Consider the following 22762-nt stretch of genomic DNA (forward strand, 5'->3'; position numbering starts at 1 on the left):
TATTATATAGTGCCTTTCATATCTATCTATCTATCTATTATATAGTGCCTTTCATATCTATTATTCTATCTATCTATTATATAGTGCCTTTCATATCTATCTATTTATTATATAGTGCCTTTCATATCTATCTATTATTCTATCTATCTATTATATAGTGCCTTTCATATCTATTTATTATATAGTGCCTTTCATATCTATCTATCTATTATATAGTGCCTTTCATATCTATCTGTTATTCTATCTATCTATTATATAGTGCCTTTCATATCTTATCTATTTATTATATAGTGCCTTTCATATCTATCTATCTATCTATCTATTAGCACTTCAGGATTGTGACACTTGACTCCTATCATCTCCCTGTCAGTTGGATTCCCATAAAATAATGTGTAACCAACTTTAAAGTTGATTACTAAAAATGTATCTATCTACAGTTAGGTCCATAAATATTTAGACAGAGACAACTTTTTTCTCATTTTGGTTCTGTACATTACCACAATGAATTTTAAATGAAACAACTCCGATGCAGTTGAAGTGCAGACTTTCAGCTTTAATTCAGTGGGGTGAACAAAACGATTGCATAAAAATGTGAGGCAACTAAAGCATTTTTTGAACACAATCCCTTCATTTCAGGGGCTCAAAAGTAATTAGACAAATTAAATAACTGGAAATCAAATGTTCATTTCTAATACTTGGTTGAAAACCCTTTGCTGGCAATGACAGCCTGAAGTCTTGAACTCCTGGACATCACCAGATGTTGGGTTTCCTCCTTTTTAATGCTCTGCCAGGCCTTTACTGCAGCGACTTTCAGTTGCTGTTTGTTTGTGGGCCTTTCTGTCTGAAGTTTAGTCTTCAACAAGTGAAATGCCTGCTCAGTTGGGTTAAGATCAGGTGACTGACTTGGCCATTCAAGAATTTTCCACTTCTTTGCTTTACTCCTGGGTTGCTTTGGCTGTATGTTTTGGGTCATTGTCCATCTGGATCATGAATCAATTTGACTGCTGTATTTAGCTGGATTTGAGCAGACAGTATGTCTCTGAACACCTCAGAATTCATTCGGCTGCTTCTGTCCTGTGTCACCTCATCAATAAACACGAGTGTCCCAGTGCCACTGGCAGCCATCACAGTCAAGCCATCACACTGCCTCCCTCCACCGTGTTGTACAGATGATGTGCTATGCTTTGGATAATGAGCTGTTCCATGCCTTCTCCATACTTTTTTCTTGCCATCATTCTGGTAGAGGTTGATCTTGGTTTCATCTGTCCAAAGAATGTTTTTCCAGAACTGTGCTGGCTTTTTTAGATGTTCTTTAGCAAAGTCCAATCTAGCCTTTCTATTCTTGAGGCTTATGAGTGGCTTGCACCTTGCAGTGCACCCTCTGGATTTACTTTCATGCAGTCTTCTCTTTATTGTAGACTTGGATATCGAGACGCCCGCCTACCCCCTGGAGAGTGTTGTTCACTTGGTTGGCTGTTGTGAAGGGGTTTCTCTTCACCATGGAAATGATTCTGCGATCATCCACCACTGTTGTCTTCTGTGGACGTCCTGGTCTTTTTGCGTTGCTGAGTTCACCAGTGCTTGCTTTCTTTCTCAGGATGGACCAAACTGTAGATTTTGCCACTCGTAATATTGTAGCAATTTCTCAGATGGGTTTTTTCTGTTTTCGCACCTTAAGGATGGCTTCTGTCACCTGCATGGAGAGCTCCTTTGACCGCATGTTGTCTGTTCACAGCAAAATCTTCCACATGCAAGCACCACACCTCAAATCAACTCCAGGTCTTTTATCTGCTTAATTGATAAGGACATAACGACGGACTTGCCAACACCTGCCCATGAAATAGCCAAAGAGTCAATTGTCCAATTACTTTTGAGCCCCCGAAATGAAGGGATTGTGTTCAAAAAATGCTTTAGTGGCCTCACATTTTTATGCAATCGTTTTGTTCACCCCACTGAATTAAAGCTGAAAGTCTGCACTTCAACTGCATCGGAGTTGTTTCATTTAAAATTCATTGTGGTGATGTACAGAACCAAAATTAGAAAAAAGTGCTCTCTGTCCAAATATTTATGGACCTAACTGTACATTTGCTACGTGGTGAATGTGCTGCAGTGTTTAGATGTTTTGTTCCATTTAATATATTTATTCACTTATTTGACAAACCTGCTTTTGTGTGTTTGAGGGGAAAATATGTTAGAGGTACGGCTTGATATATAAGATTCATCTCAGTAATTTATCCAGGCCACAGGTCTTGGTAGTGTAGCTGCTGGCTGTGTAAGGGGTCGGTTGTTCCAAACTTGTTTTAAACGTTGTCTCGCGTGACATCAAATTGCAGTCTTCTGGCACCAAGTCTCATGTTTAAGGTCCCCTCCGTGACAAATCTCTTTCATCTCGCTGGTCTTGTGTCTTCTGAGAAGATCGCGTCTCGTCTCCCTGGTCTCCCTTCCACCAAGATGTTTTTTTTTATAATGGAGACATAGTATGGACGCTGCTGGAACAAAAGAGATTCCTGATTTGGAATAGTTTTGTTGTAGTCTCAGTCTCTCTTACTCCGTCCCTTGCTTGCTCGTTCTCATCTACTGACACCCCAAGTCGTGAATTGTACAACTGGGGTCTTACCGAGGGTGTCACAGGCACACCTTTGCGCCATCTCCGCCTGGCTTTCCACATCGTGTGGCTCGTCTGCCATGACGATGCCTTATCTTGGCCCCGTATCTTACAAACGACTTCATTCAAGAAACCAGAAGATCGTGTTTGAAATGACTTGTTGGATTGGTTTATTTTATATTTTGTACAAGACGCAATAATATTAATAATAAAAATAATATATAATAATTTACAATACAAGGTGGATAAATGCTTCATGGTACCTACAGGTCCAACATCTCTGCTTTTGACACAAACTACGTACATTACGAGTCTTAAATAAATATTCTGTTAAGATTTGTCCTTCGTAGTGCGATTTTCTTGGAGTGGTTATCTCTCTCTCCCCCTCGTAAAGCCCACGTGTGTGGCCCACCACATCCGGCTTTCTGACCTTCTTAAGAATTTCACGCCACCTTCACCACCCTTACCGATGGCATTTGGTGACACTGGAGAAGAAAAACAAAAACATTTGGGTTTGGGGTCCGGCGGGAAGTCTGCCTTTTGAGCTCCCCTTCTCCCGATGCCCTCCTGTGTCACAACCGCACTTCTTCCGCTGTTTCAGAGCGCGGTGTTCTTGATGCTCATCAAAGTGCCATCCATGACGAAGCCATCGTTGCACTCGCCGGCCTTTGACCCCAACGCAACCCGAGGCAGCTCCTTCTCGCAGTCTTGTACTTTAGCACACTTTCTCTTGTAAAGCTGATAACCTGCAAGGAAAAAAAGGGACGGTGGGATTAAAGAGGCAGCCGGCCAGCGAAAGTCATCTGCACGTTAATAATGAACACGGGGCCTCTGCACAGCCTTGACTAGTAGCTCTTGGTCGGTTCTTATCAAAGGTGTGTTATTGCCGTGGGCTTTTTCACTTTTATCTAAGGCTGTAAAATGTAATTGAGCCGTGAAGTGCTTACTGCTCATCTGATATGTGGGACCGACGGAAAGCAAAAAGAAGAGAGTGTCAGGTTAGTCGACAGAATGAAACTTTATAAGAATACGGTCAAGTGAAACGAAAGACTGGAGGGCTCCCACTCTACAGCTTTTAAGGAAAGGTAAGGGTGCTGGAGGGCCGAATCCATCTGATCGTGGACCCAAAGATATGGCGGAACATCGGTGGATTCTGTCCTGGCTGAGGAACAGAGGAGCAGCTCTTCTACCCCTGCAACTACTTGAGGGGGCTTTGACAGCTCACTTTGTAGATTTGCAGAAAGCATACGACCTCAGCTGTGTCCCTCAGATCTACAGTCCATCCAGAAAGTATTCCCAGCGCTTCATCACTTTTTCCACATTTTGTTATGTTACAGCCTTATTCCACAATGGATTAAATTCATTTTTTTCCTCAGAATTCTACACACAACACCCCATAATGACAACGTGAAAAAAGTTTACTTGAGATTTTTGCAAATTTATTAAAAATAAAAAAACTGAGAAATCCCATGTCCATAAGTATTCACAGCCTTTGCTCAATACTTTGTCGATGCCCCTTTGGCAGCAATTCCAGCCTCAAGTCTTGTTGAATATGATGCCACAAGCTTGGCACACCTATCCTTGGCCAGTTTGGCCCATTCCTCTTTGCAGCACCTCTCAGGCTCCATCAGGTTGGATGGGAAGCGTCGGTGCACAGCCATTTTAAGATCTCTCCACAGATGTTCAATCAGATTCAAGTCTGGGCTCTGGCTGGGCCACTCAAGGACATTCACAGAGTTGTCCTGTAGCCACTCCTTTGATATCCTGGCTGTGTGCTTAGGGTTGTTGTCCTACTGAAAGATGAACAGTCGCCCCAGTCTGAGGTCAAGAGCGCTCTGGAGCAGGTTTTCATCCAGGATGTCTCTGTACATTGCTGCGGTCATCTTTCCCTTTATCCTGACTAGTCTCCCAGTTCCTGCCGCTGAAAAACATCCCAACAGCATGATGCTGCCACCACCATGCTTCACTGTAGGGATGGTATTGGCATGGTGATGAGCGGTGCCAGGTTTCCTCCAAACGTGACGCCTGGCATTCACACCAAAGAGCTCAATCTTTGTCTCATCAGACCAGAGAATTTTCTTTCTCATGGTCTGAGAGTCCTTCAGGTGCCTTTTGGCAAACTCCAGGCGGGCTGCCATGTTCCTTTTACTAAGGAGTGGCTTCCGTCTGGCCACTCTACCATACAGGCCTGATTGGTGGATTGCTGCAGAGATGGTTGTCCTTCTGGAAGGTTCTCCTCTCTCCACAGAGGACCATCAGGTTCTTGGTCACCTCCCTGACTAAGGCCCTTCTCCCCTAATCACTCAGTTTAGATGGCCGGCCAGCTCTAGGAAGAGTCCTGGTGGTTTCGAACTTCTTCCACTTACAGATGATGGAGGCCACTGTGCTCATTGGGACCTTCAAAGCAGCAGAAATGTTTCTGTAACCTTCCCCAGATTTGTGCCTCGTGACAATCCTGTCTCGGAGGTCTACAGACAATTCCTTTGACTTCATGCTTGGTTTGTGCTCTGACATGAACTGTCAACTGTGGGACCTTCTATAGACAGGTGTGTGCCTTTGCAAATCATGTCCAGTCAACTGAATTTACCACAGGTGGACTCCAATGAAGCTGCAGAAACATCTCAAGGATGATCAGGGGAAACAGGATGGACCTGAGCTCAATTCTGAGCTTCATGGCAAAGGCTGTGAATACTTATGGACATGTCCATCCATCCATTTTCCAACCCGCTGAATCCGAACACAGGGTCACGGGGGTCTGCTGGAGCCAATCCCAGCCAACACAGGGCACAAGGCAGGAACCAATCCTGGGCAGGGTGCCAACCCACCGCAGGACTTATGTACATGTGCTTTCTCAATTTTTTTTATTTTTAATAAATTTGCAAAAACCTCAAGTAAACTTTTTTCACGTTATCATTATGGGGTGTTGTGTGTAGAATTCTGAGGAAAAAAATGAATTTAATCCATTTTGGAATAAGGCTGTAACATAACAAAATGTGGAAAAAGTGATGATGTGCTGTGAATACTTTCCGGATGCACTGTATGTTGTGCAAGGTGCAAGGTTCAACACAGATTTTAATTAAAAAGTGTTATTTACAGACAGGAGAGCTGCAGGGTTATGGGGTATCAGGACCACCCTTGCGTGATATTCAAACACGGCGAGTGCCGTGTCTCTGAACGCTTGGCGTCAAGTCGAATTTGTTTGCTGTGTGTGTGTGTGTGTGTGTGTGTGTGTGTGTGTGTGTGTGTGTGTGTGTTGGACTTTGTCAAGCTTGTGTCTTGCTTGTGGTTTTAATGGACAGGATATCGAGATTGCGTTGGTTTGGACATGTGCAGAGGAGAGATGCTGGGTATATGGGGAGAAGGGTGCTAAGGATAGAGGAACAGAGGAAGGCCTAAGAGAAGGTTTACGGATGTGGTGAGAGAGGACATGCAGGTGATGGGGGTGACAGAACAAGATGACGAGGACAGGAAGATATGGAAGAAGATGATCCGCTGTGGCAAACCCTAACGGGAGCAGCCAAAAAGAAGAAGAAGATCAAGGTGGGTGACAAAGTTGGGGAGGCCAGGCGTACTATCGTTGCTTCTTGTAGATGATGATGTCCTCTTGGCCTCAACTGACTGTGATTGTCAACCGAGTGTGAAGTGGCTGAGATGAGAAGTCTGCGGTCAAGAGAAGAGTGGATTGGGAGGAGAAAGACTTCCCAAAGTTGTGTTGGAAAGAATAGACTCCAGTGGCGGACCTCCAGAGCATCCACTCCATTGTGGAGGTAGTCAATTTATATTACACGTTAGACACGTTAACACTTGGTTAGAATACGGTTAAGTTTAGGGTTGGGGGGGGGGGGGCGTTATCTGACTCAAGTCAAGCAAATCATGTGACAGAAGCCTGCAATCCAATTGGCTGTCCAATGGAGCGACTGAATCACAGAGCTGTAGCGGTCTGCAGCTGGACCCATTAATCAATTAATTATTTATTATCATCATCATTTCAATAGCCAGACGGAAACTTTGCCGCACCATTTTGTGCCTTGCGCATTTTGCACATTTTTTTTTCTCCTTCCTAGTTTTAAAGCTCACTTTTCCTACAGGATTTTGTGTATTCTGGTTAAAGTTTATTTTAATTTTTCCCATTTTCTGTTTTGTGGTGTTATAGGGCGACGACCACAGCTCCGTGATTCAGTCTCTTTGATAAGGGCTGTGGAGTCGGAGTCGAGGAGTCGGGAACTAAGGAGTTGGAGTCGAAGGATTTATCTACCGACTCTACAGCCCTGGCTCTGATGGACAGCAAATCACATTGCAGGTTTTTGTCATGTGGTTTACTTGACATGAGTCAGATAACTCCTCCCCAACCCTAATCTCAACTACAGTGTAAAAAGGTGTTATCACTGACGTATAATATAAAGCGACAAACTCCTCAATGGTGTGGAGCTCTGGAGGTCTGCAGCTAGATAGATAGATAGATAGATAGATAGATAGATAGATAGATAGATAGATAGAAATGAAAGGCACTATATGATAGATAGATAGATGGAAAGAAAGGAAAGGTACTATATGATAGATAGATAGAAATGAAAGGCACTATATGATAGACAGATAGATACAAAGAAATGAAAGGCACTATATGATAGATAGATACAAAGAAATGAAAGGCACTATATGATAGATAGATAGATAGATAGATAGATAGATAGATAGATAGATAGATAGATACAAAGAAATGAAAGGCACTATATGATTGATAGATAGATAGAAATGAAAGGCACTATATGATAGATAGAAATGAAAGGCACTATATAATAGATAGATAGATGGAAAGAAAGGAAAGGTACTATATGATAGATAGATAGAAATGAAAGGCACTATATGATAGATAGATGGAAAGAAATGAAAGGCACTATATGATAGACAGATAGATAGATACAAAGAAATGAAAGGCACTATATGATAGATAGATAGATACAAAGAAATGAAAGGCACTATGTGATAGATAGATAGATAGATAGATAGATAGATAGATAGATAGATAGATAGATAGAAAGAAATGAAAGGCACTATATGATAGATAGAAATGAAAGGCACTATATGATAGATAGATAGATAGATAGATAGATAGATAGATAGATAGATAGATAGATAGATAGATAGATAGATAGGAGAGGCACTTTATACACCATAGTCCAGTGGTTCTCAATCTGTGGGGTGGGCCCCCCTAGGGGAGCTTGAAGTAACAAAAAGGGGGCGCGAAGATGTGAAAAAAAGAAAACAAGAATCCAAAACAAATTAACTTAAACTACATTCTGATACTAGAAAAATAAATATAGAGTTAGATAAATGTCGATAAAAGTTAAGTAGGTATAATAAAATATGCATCTATGATATATCATTAATTAAAAAAGAACAAATTGGTATTAGTGGGCTCCTTTCAAAAAAAACCTTAGGGGGGTGTGATTTAAAACTGTTATGAAAACTCGGGTCGCAAATACTTAAAAGTTGAGAAACGCTGCCATAGACAGATAGAACGTCATTTGTCCCCAGAGGGATGTGTGACAGTGTATCGCCTCTTTCAGGTCTAGTTTACTGCAGTCAGGCACTCCCATCTGTTCACACAGAGACAAGCGCTTGCAGTTTATCCTTTAGGCTTTCTTCTGTCTACTGGCTGAGTATCTCTGAGACATTTAATATCATATGCTGTTTAGTGAGGCTCACTGTGTTATGTTTTTAACCTGGATGAATTCCCTGGCGTATTCTATATCCTCTTCATTCTTTTCTTTTAAGTTGTCTCATTTATTATTATGATTATTTCTGTTAATACTGGTCTGTTGTCATTTAGTCGTTGTGTTTCATGGAGGGACAAAAGAATCAAGGGAACGCTTGCCGTCTGACCCATTAGGCTTCCTTCTGTTTAGTGACCGAGTATCTCAGTGACTTTTAATACCATGTTTCTGGTTTTATCAGACTCACTTTTGCTTCAAAACCTTGGCAGCCTGGTAGCTCATTTTCTGCTTGTTAATTTTTTTAAATTAGTTTTACATGCCTACAGGTTATACCAGTTGTTAGACCCAGACAATGTCAGTATTTAAAAAAAAAAGGCAAAAGTTAAACTTGCTTACCTCCAACTGCCACACCAGCAAAGAATATCTGGAAGATGCTGTAGATGAGTGGGAAGCTGAACATCATCTCCAGCTCCTCCAGGCTAAATGACAGCTGGACAATGGTGCTGCATAACTGGGAATTCTGGAAACCTGTCTCCAATGCTACCGTACGAGCCCTGAAAAGGAAAGGCACCGTGAAATCAGCTTCTGGGCTTTGATGGTTTCCCTGACTGGTGAGAGGTATTGTCCCAACTATTTCTTAGCAATGATTTTCTGTGGTTGGGAACAAATGATCTCAATGTACAGTTTCCTCAGAGCCCTTCACATTTTCACATTTATTTTGTGCTATCATCATTTAAATTGTTTTTTCTCTATTTTTGCTTATCAAGCAACATTCAATACTCCAGAGGATGTTAGGAGTTTTTTTTTGCAGATTAATTAGAAATAAAACATTGAAATATCCCACTGACTCAAGTATTTAGACCCTTGAAATTTGGCTCAGGATCGCCCCATTCAGTTGATCATTGCCGAGTTGTTTCTACACCTTGTTTGGAGTCCACCTGTGGTCAGTTCAATTGACTGGACCTCATTAACACTAGAATCCCTGAAGCCGACGAAAAAACTTGTAATGCCGGGCCACTTAGATAGATAGATAGATAGATAGATACTTAAATTCCTTCACACCTCTCCATTAGCGTATTTTGTTTTGCAAATGTGTCGATCAGCACAAGCAGCAGGCAGCCTGCTACTGTATCCCATCTCCCACCGACACAGCTGAAGTTCTCACAGCTCAAGTGTGTTTATCATGGTGTGAGGTGTCTGGAGTTGTGCAGGGTAAATAATATATTGTTATAGGGAATACATACATGGCATGCGTGTTCCGTGTCTACAACGATATGCATAAATGTCGGATGACAGGAAATGTGAGGCAAGAAATGTTGAACCCATGGCTAAAACTGAAACTTTTTTTCATGTTATAGTAAAAGTTAATAAAATGTTGATGTGAAATGTATAATGCGTGAAGACTGAAGTTTAAATATCAAACACTTTCAGAAAAGATCTACCAAAACAAGTGCGCCTTTATTCAAGAATACTCTTGTCCAATGTTCAAATGACATAGTATTTTTAAATAGTGACATTTATATGTATACGTGTGTGTGTGTGTGTTTGTGCGAGAGGCAGAGACGGAATTGGTCTCATTCAAGTGGTTACTGGAATATAAAACATTTTCGCAAAGGTATAATGAAACAAGTGTTCTATAACAAGCTTTTGTATTGTGTGTCGTTGTATGAGGAGAAAAAATAAATTTAAATGATTTTAGCACAAGGCTACAACCGAACAAAAAGAGGAACAATGGGAAGGGGTCCGAGTGCTTTCTAATTCTACTGTGCATACAGTCAGTAAGTCAGCCATTATCGTCAAACAGCCTCCCAACAGATTTTGAAAAAAATGTGAATAATGTCACACACGCGCCCACCTATAGGGGACAGTTTAGGTGACGGTAATTCCCTGCCGCTCCACGGTTGCCACTCTACAATAACGCCTTCCCTTTCACTCCCTCTGCAGACCGGACGATTTACTGCTTTTCCACCACTGACTTCATTTCCGATGTCCGCCTCTTAACCGGAAGAACCGCCATCTTTTGGCAGTCGTATACAAACACCCGTCTGAAAAGATGAAACGTATCACGTTAACGCTCCTTTCATTTCTCTTTTTGAGACAACAGTTATACGGAGTTTCTCTCACGTCTCTCACTTCTCTCCTTACTTTGTTTTTACAAAGTATAAATGAAAGAAAAACTTTAAAATCCATCATTAAAAATTGGGGAAATCTAACAAACGAGAGAAGGCCATTCAGTCCGCCGGTCCCTCGTTTGTTTAGCTCCCCAAATCTCATTCAGATGCTTCTTAAGGGTCGACCAGGTTTCTGGTTCAACTCCATGGCTCGGTAGTTTGTTCCTGACTCCCACAACTCTTTGCGTAAAGAACCAAAATGAATTAAGTCCACTGTGATTCAATAAAAATGGGAAGTCCACGAGGGGGGGGTTCACCGACAAATGCATGATAGACAAATGCGCGCTGATAAAATCGCGACGTCAAAATCTCGGCAACAAAAACGCGCCGACAAATTCGCGATAATTAGTAGTATAAAAGCATAAAAAGTTCTACTTAAATATGGTTTGTAAAACTTCATTTAGATGTTAATGTTATGAGATATGAGAAATAAAACATTTTGCTATATATTACATGATACCTGGCTACATAGTAGTGGGTCAGCACAGTCAATAGGCTTTCCACAGCTTATTGATACAGAGATTTTGATTTTTGCGATTTTGTCGGAGCGATTTTGTCAGCGCGCATTTGTCGAAAATCAGTTCGCGGTTTTGTCGGGTGCGCATTTGTCCATTGCGCATTTGTCGGGTCACAACGAGGGGGAATATTTCTTATAGGCACAGTGTGTATCATATAAGTCTGCTAATGACAAACATCTTCTGTAAGAAGACATCAGTTTTCAAGGTCTGGTACTTCTCTGCGCTGATTACGGTGCTGGGGAGTGCTGATGTGTTGCATGTTTGGTGGATCTGAGGCTAGGGATCTGCACTGGCAATCGGAAGGTTGCCAGTTTGAATCCCATAAATGCCAATAGGGACTCTGCTCTGTTGAGCCCTTAACCTGCAATTGCTGAGTGCAATCACTTTCAGGAATGCTACCATCACTGCCATGGGACCACAGTTGACTAACAGCAGGAAAATTCAAATGGGAAATTGAGTTCATACAGGAGAATCCACTCGTGATTCTTTGACGGTCTGCAATACTAAAACAGATTTTTTATTCTGCTGTGTGTGCTAAGCTTTGCCACTTGTACCTGTGATTAAAGAACTGCGTCTAATGGAGAAGCTGGACACTGATTAGTGGGGGGACTGGCGCTCTTAAACACTTTAAAGTCTGTCTCCAAATCCTAGAAATTTGATTCTGTTCATCTGGACAAAGTTTTCAAGTGGGAGAAATATTTCGAGACTTATCCAAGTCTCTTCCTCAGTCTCAATTGACTGCAGGTTTCCCCAACCTTATAAACAGTACCTTTGCTTAATCACAGAGACTAGCACCATTGACAAAGGGCCAGTTGATCAGTGATATGCAAATTGTCCACTGATTAGTAGACGTGTGAACCATTCATAGATGGTTGAGGAATGGCTGCAATCACAGCATTGTAAGATGGTGACAGATGTACCCTTAGGCCCCCTCCTCTGAACACCACCAAGCCATTGGTTCAGATATGTGGATGACACCTGGGTGAAAATCAGATCTCAGGAGGTACCACAGTTCACAGACCACATCAACGGGGTGGACAAACACATCAAGTTCACCAGAGAGGATATGGAAAATAACAAGCTAGCCTTCTTAGACTGTGAAATTTCCATCGTCAACGGGGGACATTTGAAAGTGGATGTGTACCGTAAACCCACACATACGGACCAGTATCTAAGGTTTGACTCTCACCATCCACTAGAGCACAAACTAGGTGTCATTAGGACTCTACAACACAGAGCTAACACCATTCCCACAGACTCAGAGGCCAGGGAAGCAGAAGAACACCACGTTAAAAAGGCCCTGAGTAAATGTGGATATCCCAGCTGGTCCTTTGTCAAAGCAGGGAGGACACCTAAAGAACGCTCCAAGCGATTCATGACAGAGGAAGGACATCCACTGCCTAAGCGAAAACCCTTAGTGATTCCATATGTGTCAGGAGTATCGGAACAGCTGAGGAGCATTTTCTCGAAACACCGGGTCTCAGTGGCTTTCAAACCCCAAAACACGCTACGCCAAAGATTGGTCCATCCCAAGGATCGGGTCCCACGGCACAAACAGAGTAACATAGTTTACGCAGTTAAGTGCCAGGAGGAGTGCCGTGAATTGTACATCGGGGAAACCAAGCAGCCACTGGCTAAGCGCATGTCACAACACAGAAGAGCTTCCTCGTCAGGCCAGGACTCCGCAGTCTATTTACATCTACAGGATAGTGGTCGCTCCTTTAAAGATGAAGAGGTGCACCTCCTGGACAGGGAGGAGCGCTGGTTTGAGAGAGGAATCAAGGAGGCCATTTACGTGAAAAAGGAACGACCATCTCTGAACAGAGGAGGGGGCCTAAGGGTACATCTGTCGCCATCTTACAATGCTGTGATTGCAGCCATTCCTCAACCCTCTATGAATGGTTCACACGTCTACTAATCAGTGGACAATTTGCATATCACTGATCAACTGGCCCTTTGTCAATGGTGCTAGTCTCTGTGATTAAGCAAAGGTACTGTTTATAAGGTTGGGGAAACCTGCAGTCAATTGAGACTGAGGAAGAGACTTGGATAAGTCTCGAAATATTTCTCTCACTTAAAAACTTTGTCCAGATGAACAGAATCAAATTTCTAGGATTTCCTTACCTGGATTATTGAGCATGCATCGAGACATCTGTTTCCAAAGATGACACAAAGGGTTAATCCAGAAACTAGGCGGGGACGGTGGTGGGTCCGATTCCAGATTGTGAGCGCTAAAGTAAGACTTACCTGTAGCTTGGCAGGCCGACTATGCGCGCTAGCAGAAATCCAAGGGAGAAGCCTATGGCTGGATATATTGTGCCGATAATCCACAAAGATGGAGCGATAACCCACGAAGACTGATAGAGCACTCCTCCAACGATGGCGATGATCACGATCAAGCACACCCCCACAATAGAGCCAGTCTGAAGGAAAGAAAAGAAGATCGGGTCAGCGCAAATTCCTGAACCAGCCTGTTTTTTTTTAATGGAGCTCGAACAGGTTTGCTCTTCATAATGTGTCTTCACCTGTCCTAACCTATTAAGGGAGAAGGTTCGTCTTCCACATCTACTGGACTAAATGGTGGGTCCCACCAGCACTGGACAGGCCGCTACAGAGAAGCAGTAACTGAAAGTTGGACACCATGAGGCGGTTAGATGCATAGCACAATCTTTATTAATAAGCCGCCAGCCACCGGGTCTCGAAATGTCTTGATCATGACCCCAAGAACGCACCTACTGGTCACACGCACTCGGCAGAATAAACCAGTGATTCTTAACCTTTTTGAGTCACGGACCCCTTTAAGAATCTGATGAAAGTGATGGACCCCCTTCCCCAGAAAAAGTCACATAAACACAACTTTGCATATAATGAATATAAAGTACTTTATTTATCGAGATTTGATTGTTCCATAAATTAAAGTAAACAATCTAAAAAAAAATTACATTTTTCATGCAAAAAGTAACGGCCCCTCATTATAATTATGAAATACAATCCTCTTGTGCAAATTAAAACAGATCTACTACTACTACATTTTCTACTACCATTACTACTACTACATCATCTACTCTAAATCAACAGCCTGTATGGCGAATATAATTTTTATCTAACCCTCACGGACCCCCTGAAACCCATCCACAGACCCCCTAGGGGTCAACAGACCTCAGGTTAAGAACCCCTGGAATAAAGGAAGGCATGGATAGCAATAAGAAGTGGCAGTACTGGCGAAAGGAATGGCGAACAAGTCAGTAAATAAACTTTAGAATAACCTAATCGTGGTGGCACATTTTCTTTGGGTTGGAAACATTAGGATTTCCTTGCTGATTACAACAATAATTTGTAAAGTTGCATTGAAAGCATTTTGTATTATGAGCCTAAAATTTAGTAATACAGTGAACCCTCGTTTATCACGGTTAATCCGTTCCAGACTCTACCGCCATAAATACATTTTCGCGAAGTAGGATTCTTTATTTAGAAATCGAATATTTTCGCAGTTAGAGTATAGAAAACCTGTTTATGACCTTCTAAATACGTTTTTTAACATGATTAGAGCCCTCTAGACATGAAATAACACCCTTTAGTCACCATTACACTCGTATTACCCAATATATTAGACAAAATAAGAGAAAATAAGACATATTAGACGTTACAAATATCATATTATTATTATTGTACTGTACATTTAATTACACACACACACAGTTCTTACACACAACCACTAACCTATGAAGGCACAAGCTCAGTAGGAGAGTCTTCAGGTTGTAAGCTGGAGCGCTGATCGCACCCTAAGAGGACACAGACGCCCCTGGGAAAACCCCTGAAACAGCTGACAGTCTACCTTCACATTGCTCCTTACCTTTCTTACTTGCGCTATAACGCGCGATAAACCTCTCACGCGGTACTCCGCTTACTTAAAAGTATTGTGCAGCGCCTCTCAGCTTTGGAATTGGTTGTTTTGTTTCTCTCTCTCTCAGACATTCTCTGCTCCTGGCGGAACTGTCATCTCTGACTTGTCACGGAGCACGTTTAAACTTTTGAAAAGAGACAAATGTTTGTTTGCAGTGCTTTGAATAAAGTTCTTTTTTTTTCTACAACCTCCTGTGTCTCTGTGCAAATCTGCGTGGTGCAGTATCTTCAGCAGGTGCGTCGTTGTCTTCTTCTGCTGAAGGAGTACTAGGAGTAGGCAGTGGGTGTCTGGGTGCGCGGCTGAAGAACATCTTGATAGGCAGTTGCTGGCGCTGTCTTTTCATATGCGTGAGGAGGCTTTTGTAGGGTATTGCCATCTTTGATCATATCCAAGAGTTTCACCTTCTTCTGGATGCTAAGCATCTTCTTTCGGCGCTTAGTTTCATTGTCAGAAGGCTTAGAAAAAGCAGCACGTTTAGGAGCCATCGTGGGGCTTAGATAAAAGTTCTCAGAAAGCACATGCGTAGTGATGTAAGCGTGTATGAGAAAAAATCGCGATAGAGTGACGCCGCAAAAGTCGAAGCGTGATATAGCGAGGGATCACTGTATTTCACATTGTGAGATTAGTGTGGGTTCTGTTGACATCTTCTATTACTCTGTGATGGCCTGTGTGGTGTGCTGGGCTTGTCGCTTCGGGTAAGGCCCAGCAAATCAACAAGCTGATTGGGAAGGAAAGCTCAGTTATGGGAAGTCCTCTGGACCTGCTGGAGGTTGTAGTGGAATGAAGCCAAAACCATGTGCCATTATAAACCATGCTACGGATCCCCTCTGTGACACACCAAAACTGAGGACTTTCAGTCAATGTATTATTCAGCAGAAGTGTGTCAAGAAATGTTAAAGGGGCTCCTCTATACCCCCAGCAAATTATACAGTGCCTCACTGGGACTGTTCTCTTATCTTTAGCCAAATGAGATGCTTTCTCTACTTTTTTGTAATTCTTGTGACTGTCCGAGGTTGTCCTTGTTGTTTGTTATAATATTGTTTGAGCTTCTGGAAAAATAAAAGCTTGGAACAAATAACGAACGAACAAACAAAACGTGTGTTCATAAATTCAGATGTTCTATCCATCGTTAAACCTTTACAGGGCACTCTGTCTAAGACAACACTCCCAATAAGCCACGTGTCATGTACAGCTCTCCGTTATGGTTTACTGTACAAGTGAACACGGGTAAAGTGTAATAGAGATGACTAAGGGAAGAAACGTCAAAAACCAAGTAAAAAGCAAAAACGAACGTCTGTCCTAATTTTGACAATCCTATCCACTAACCAAAGACCAAGAACAAAAAAATGGGGCAAATGAAAGAGATGGGTCCAGCTGCAGACCTCCGCTGCTCTGCGAGTCAGTAGCTCTGCTGGACAACCAATTGGATTGCAGGTTTTTGTCACATGGTTTACTTGACTCGAGTCAGATAACTCCTCCCCCTACCTCAAACTCTAATCTTAACCATAGTGTAACCAGGAGTCACTGATATATAATATAAAGCAACAGACCCCCTCAATGGAGTGGGGCTCTGGAGGCCTACAGCTGCTAAAAAAACCCCAGAAGAATAACCAAACAAAAGTAAGCAGAGAATACTTTGGGCAATCTGCAAACTCGGATAAAAAGGAAGTGTTTGGGATGAACTTTATACCTTTGACTGACAAGTGAAACTTGAACGCTTCTGGGTCAATCGCTTAGCAACACCCTCACAAAACTCCACAGAATGTCAGCAAAGCGGAGTTCAAAATGGCATCCAAGAGCGATAAATATTATAGAAAAACATCTTAGAATCGGAGTAACGTCAGAGTCAAGTTCTGTGACTGATAAAACCTATACTCACGTATAAAATAGTAAAATAAATGTACCCAAAAACAGAATACCAGTCAATACACTTACTGTGTGTATTCTCATATGTCAAGAAATACATATTTTTTTCTTCTCTGCCATATGACAGTTACCGAGCGACATGCCAGACTTGTGTAGGTCATCACCACACATAGGCCAGAGGAGGCCGTCTGAAACGAGCTTTTACACTTAGACTGTGTGTGCATTTTGATCATTTTAGCAGTCTGGTATTTTCTCGTTCTCTCTCGTTCATCACTTCTTATGAGGATGGTGCCAGGTCTTAAGATCTCTGCCCACCAGTACAGTGAAGGAAGATTCACCTGCCCAAACCCCTCTTCTCAGTGTTCGCTCGCTGAGTGCATCCTGACCTTAGCGCCCTGTTCAGTGCAATTGTCAGCTCTCTTTGTCTCCTTACCTTAAGTATGATCTTTGCCTTCTTTGGAAACCTGTGCTTCACATACATTCCCAAGGCAACGGGAATCAGGAGGGTCACTAACGTGATGCCTGGAAAACACAAACAGAGGCTCTTTGTCAGTATCAACTACCTAAGGTGGCACAAAGTGAACTTTTCAGGCAGTTCAATGTGACGAGACATCGGTTCACCGATTTCCCAACCTGAATCTGTGTAGCGTAGTAAACAGACAATCCCGTTCGAATTTATCAAAAGTTTTTGCTGCATCTAAATTTGTTTGGGATACAGTCATTAAGGGTAAAGTTCACCCAAATGTTAGAGCGTTGATGTTCATGTAAAGAGCCACAGACACGTGGAATAGGTGACTGAACAGAGTGGTGGAGAGTAGGATTTTAAGGCAATGTCACATTGCGTGATTTCTACTCATGGGGTATCTCAGATTTGCCAACCACAAAAGTCGATTTTCTCACCAGGCCATTACATATCAAATGCCTGAAAATCACTACTCATACAGTGCATCCAGAAAGTATTCACAGCACTTCATCACTTTTTCCACATTTTGTTATGTCACAGCCTTATTCCAAAGTGGATTAAATTCATTTTATTCCTCAGAATTCTACACACAACACCCCATAATGACAACGTGAAAAAAGTTTACTTGAGGTTTTTGCAAATTTATTAAAAATAAAAAAACTGAGAAATCCCATGTCCATAAGTATTCACAGCCTTTGCTCAATACTTTGTCGATGCACCTTTGGCAGCAATTACAGCCTCAGGTCTTGTTGAATATGATGGCACAAGCTTGGCACACCTATCCTTGGCCAGTTTCGCCCATTCCTCTTTGCAGCACCTCTCAAGCTCCATCAGGTTGGATGGGAAGCGTCGGTGCACAGCCATTTTAAGATCACTCCAGAGATGTTCAATCAGATTCAAGTCTGGGCTCTGGCTGGGCCACTCAAGGACATTCACAGTGTTGTCCTGAAGCCACTCCTTTGATATCTTGGCTGTGTGCTTAGGGTCGTTGTCCTGCTGAAAGATGAACCGTCGCCCAGGTCTGAGGTCAAGAGCGCTCTGGAGCAGGTTTTCATCCAGGACGTCTCTGTACATTGCTGCAGTCATCTTTCCCTTTATCCTGACTAGTCTTCCAGTCCCTGCCGCTGAAAAACATCCCCACAGCATGATGCTGCCACCACCATGCTTCACTGTGGGGATGGGATTGGCCTGGTGATGAGCGGTGCCTGGTTTCCTCTAAACGTGACGCCTGGCATTCACACCAAAGAGTTCAATCTTTGTCTCATCAGACCAGAGAATTTTCTTTCTCATGGTCTCTCATGTCTGAGAGTCCTTCAAGTGCCTTTTAGCAAACTCCAGGCAGGCTGCCATGTGCCTTTTACTAAGGAGTGGATTCCGTCTGGTCACTCTACCATACAGGCCTGATTGGTGGATTGCTACAGAGATGGTTGTCCTTCTGAAAGGTTCTCCTCTCTCCACAGAGGACCTCTGGAGCTCTGACAGAGTGACCATCGGGTTCTTGGTCACCTCCCTGACTTAAGGCCTTTCTCCCCTGATCACTCAGTTTAGATGGCCGGCCAGCTCTAGGAAGAGTCCTGGTGGTTTCGAACTTCTTCCACTTACGGATGATGGAGGCCACTGTGCTCATTGGGACCTTCAAAGCAGCAGAAATTTTTCTGTAACCTTCCCCAGATTTGTGCCTTGAGACAATCCTGTCTCGGAGTTCTACAGACAATTCCTTTGACTTCATGCTTGGTCAACTGGTCAACTGAATTTACCACAGGTGGACTCCAATGAAGCTGCAGAAACATCTCAAGGATGATCAGGGGAAACAGGATGGACATGTGCTTTCTCAGTTTTTTTATTTTTAATAAATTTGCAAAAACCTCAAGTAAACTTTTTCACGTTGTCATTATGGGGTGTTGTGTGTAGAATTCTGAGGAAAAAAATGGATTTAATCCATTTTGGAATAAGGCTGTAACATAACAAAATGTGGAAAAAGTGATGCGCTGTGAATACTTTCCGGATGCACTGTATCATATTTGGATTTCCCAGTACAGTCGTGCCCACCCCCCTTTTTTCTGACAGCTAGTAAGGTGCCGGTGCTGTATGAAAGGTCAACAGCTACGGCAAGCTCAGCAGCAATCTCGGCCCTTATTTTGCTTTTTTCAATTTTGTCATGGTATGTAAAACACGAGACATCAGACAGACGAGCTTGTCTTCTTTTTGTGAGATCCAAATCGCACTCACTCTTTATTCCTTATTGCTGCCTTCTATGAATTGTATTTCTGGATGCGCATTCATTGGTTTTCAGCTATCGTGCACACAGAGCCCACCCCTGTGATCGAAGACAGCAATCGGTCTCGTTTGATTTTATGAAAGGGAGTCGTAGACTAGTTGGAGTGAGTCACTGGGTATGTGATTGGCTGCACAGGAGCAAGCTACCAGCTCACTAAGATTATATGTAATTTAAAACTACGACTGGAAACCATTGGAAAAATCATCAAATGTGACAGAGCCTTAAGGTATTTCCTAATCTCGATGATGTTATTTTAGAGAATCTCGGTAAACAGGATGGACGAGCTTGATGGGTTGAATGGCCTGTTCTCATCACAATTGTTCTAGTAACATTCCGAGTACAAGGCTGTGAAACATGATGCCCTGCCATCCACTGAGTGGACTGCCTGCTGGTACACAAGGCAGTGGTTTCTTGGTGAGTAGCCCAAACAGTATTACTGATTACTGAATATTTCAATTATTAATGTATTTTGATAGTTCAGTCACATGGATTCGTCACGCATTACACTGCATCATTTCCTCAGTGGCCTTTACTGTCTGTTTTATGCCTGTTTCATTTTATCAAATTTTTATACCTTTTTTATAAAAATGTATTGTATTTCTTAGTCATAGACTAGTTGGTGTGAGTCACTGGGCATGTCACTTTATGTGATCGGCTGCACGGGAGCACAACTCACTAAGATGATATAAACCTCAGTGAATAGGACGGGCCAGCTTGTTGGGCTGAATGGCCTGTTCTCGTCACAATTGTTCTAATAACATTCTGAGTACAAGGTCATGAACTGTGGCCTGAAGTGGACTGCCTGCTGTTACACAGTGTAGTGCTTTCTTGGTACAAACAGTACATCTTATTTCAAAATACTTCAATTATTAATGTCGCTTAGCGGTTCAGTCTCACAGATTCATCACGCATTACACCGCACCATTTCCTCTTTGGCTTTTACTGACTGCCTTATGTCTGTTTGATTTTATCGAATGGCGTCATAGACTATTTGGAGTGAACCACTGGGCATGTCGGTTTATGTGATGGGCTGCACAGGAGCACACGGTCAAAACGTTTTTAAGATGAAATAAATGGAGCCTACGACTTAAAAATCACAGGAAAAGTTGTCGAATGTGACAGAGCCTTTAGGGATTTCCAAATCTTGATGATGTTGTTTTAGAGCAGCGGTTCTCAAACGTCTTTAGAATTTCTTGCATGGTGGTCCCTTTAAAAATTGTTCGATGGCTCATGGACCCTTTTATTAAAAATTAAAAAATCAGTATTATTTCAAGAAAATTAGGGGCGCCAAATACTTTGTACAAGGGTACATACCCACTGTGCGGCACTGCATAGGTACAGGCTGCTGTGAATAAAACATTTTTTGACGAACAATTATTTATTCAGAAAATAATACGTACATCTTAGTTATTAAATTTAAGTTAAAATTTTAATGGGATGGATGCATCTGCTTTGCCTTAACCAGTTCTTCTATGTTTGGCTTTGTTTTTGGCCAGTGCAACTCTCATATCATTTGTCGCGTCTAATCTGTTTCGAGATTTTGTTTTGATAGTAAGTAAACACAATTTCACAAGAAGAATTTGGATTTTATCTAATTCTATCCACTGTTAGATGTCGTTCTGCTTCAATGAGACCTTAAAATTATATTCAAATCAAAATCAATGGAACGACCAGATCATTAAGACTCTTTTCTACATTGTCGATTTTTTAAATCGCTTTATTTTGAATTGTCTCGTTATGAACACTTTTACTTCATTTGCGTTGAGCGGGCAATTTCACCACATAAAAACACAAAAAATGTAAAATATGTTGTTTGTTGATTATCTGTATCCACCTTTAGCACTCTTATTTGCTTCTAAAATATACGAAAACTGTTGTAAGTGTTTTGATTCTATGAAAGAATCGATCATTTTTGATTATGAGAAAACAATGCGGTGGCAGCGAATAACGGAACAGCGGATTAGTGGTCAGGTGTAGGTGGTGGGGGTAACGACGGAGCTCAGTCACTTACTTCCCCTCGGATGGTAAAGGTTAATCATTTAAAAAAATATCAATAGTATAAATATGCAATCATTTCTCACAGTCCCACCGAAACCGCTTTGCTAGGGGACCGCTGTTTTAGAGAATCTCTGTGAAGGGGATAGACAAGCTTGTTGGCCTGAATGGCCTGTTCTCATCACAATTGTTCTAATAACGATCTGAATACTGTGGCCTGATCTGAAGGCCTGCTGCCCACCGAATGGACTGCCTGCCTGCCTTTACGCAGGGCAGTGGTTTCTTGATGAGAAGCCCAAATAGTACATCTCATCTATATATATATTTCAGCATGTCTGTCTGTTGGTTGGTTGGTTGGTACGTTTACATCAGTGTTTTGATTGGCTGATATTCTGGCTGATAGTCCGTGTGTGGGTGTCTTCTGGTGAAGTGTGCATGCGCAGGGCACGGTGCTATGCACGATATTACTGTCAGAGAAAGTTAGAGGCGTTTTATGGAAATACAAACCAGTATTACTGCGAGAGGAAATTAAAGGTACACAATACAGTGACTCATATTACAGCCACATACAAGCCAGTATTACTGTCAGAGGAGATTAAAGGCATATTACCGACGCGCACGCCTGTATTACCGCCAGAGAAAATTAAAGGTATATTACTGACGTACAGGCCAGCGGACGTACAAGACGGTATCCTTCAATAAGGGCGCGCACAAAAAGGCGAGCCTCAAAAGGACGACCTCAATTGGGCGCAGAAAATAAAGTCGCGCGTAAATAAAGATCTGCACCTGTTGCTCTTCACATATTCCAGAGCCATTTGAACTAAATTATCTACGCGCCCTTATTGAATAGAGCCGTACAAGACAGTATTACTGTCACAGAAAATTAAAGAAACGTAATACACGGTGGCAGCCCACGAAGAACGGTCAGCTCAGCAAGTAAACATCAACAAAAGAAAGGCTGAAAGACAAAGAAAAATACGACCAACAAACAGAATGAGGTCAAAGTCCCTTGCCATTTAATATAGACTGTTCCTGCTAATGTTTATGCACTACTGTTCTAGTGCCCGTTGTTGTAACGGGCTAAATGACTAGTTACAAAATATTTCAAGTATTAATGTCGTTTGGTGGTTCAGTCTCACAGATTCATCACACATTACACCGCATCATGTCCTCTTTGGTCTTTACTGACTGTCTTATATCTGTGATTGTATTGAAGAGAGTCATAGACCAATCACATTACGCAATAGG

General features: G+C 42.1%; 1 protein-coding gene across 2 annotated transcripts in view; it reads right to left on the reverse strand.

Moving 5' to 3' along the window:
• Positions 1 to 2748: 2748 nt before the first annotated feature.
• Positions 2749 to 22762, reverse strand: part of slc10a2 (solute carrier family 10 member 2) — a 60665-nt gene continuing 40651 nt past the window's right edge. For both annotated transcript variants that reach the window (XM_028799219.2, XM_051926361.1), the window contains exons 4-7: positions 17212 to 17300; positions 13256 to 13431; positions 8716 to 8873; positions 2749 to 3351 (exon numbers count right to left, since the gene is read on the reverse strand). In XM_028799219.2, the coding sequence (XP_028655052.1) occupies positions 3203 to 3351; positions 8716 to 8873; positions 13256 to 13431; positions 17212 to 17300 (572 nt within the window). In that variant the 3' untranslated portion in view covers positions 2749 to 3202. The remainder of the gene's footprint in view (positions 3352 to 8715; positions 8874 to 13255; positions 13432 to 17211; positions 17301 to 22762) is intronic.

The sequence above is a fragment of the Erpetoichthys calabaricus genome, chromosome 4 (assembly GCF_900747795.2).
Source record: "Erpetoichthys calabaricus chromosome 4, fErpCal1.3, whole genome shotgun sequence".
Taxonomy (NCBI): Eukaryota; Metazoa; Chordata; class Cladistia; order Polypteriformes; family Polypteridae; genus Erpetoichthys; species Erpetoichthys calabaricus.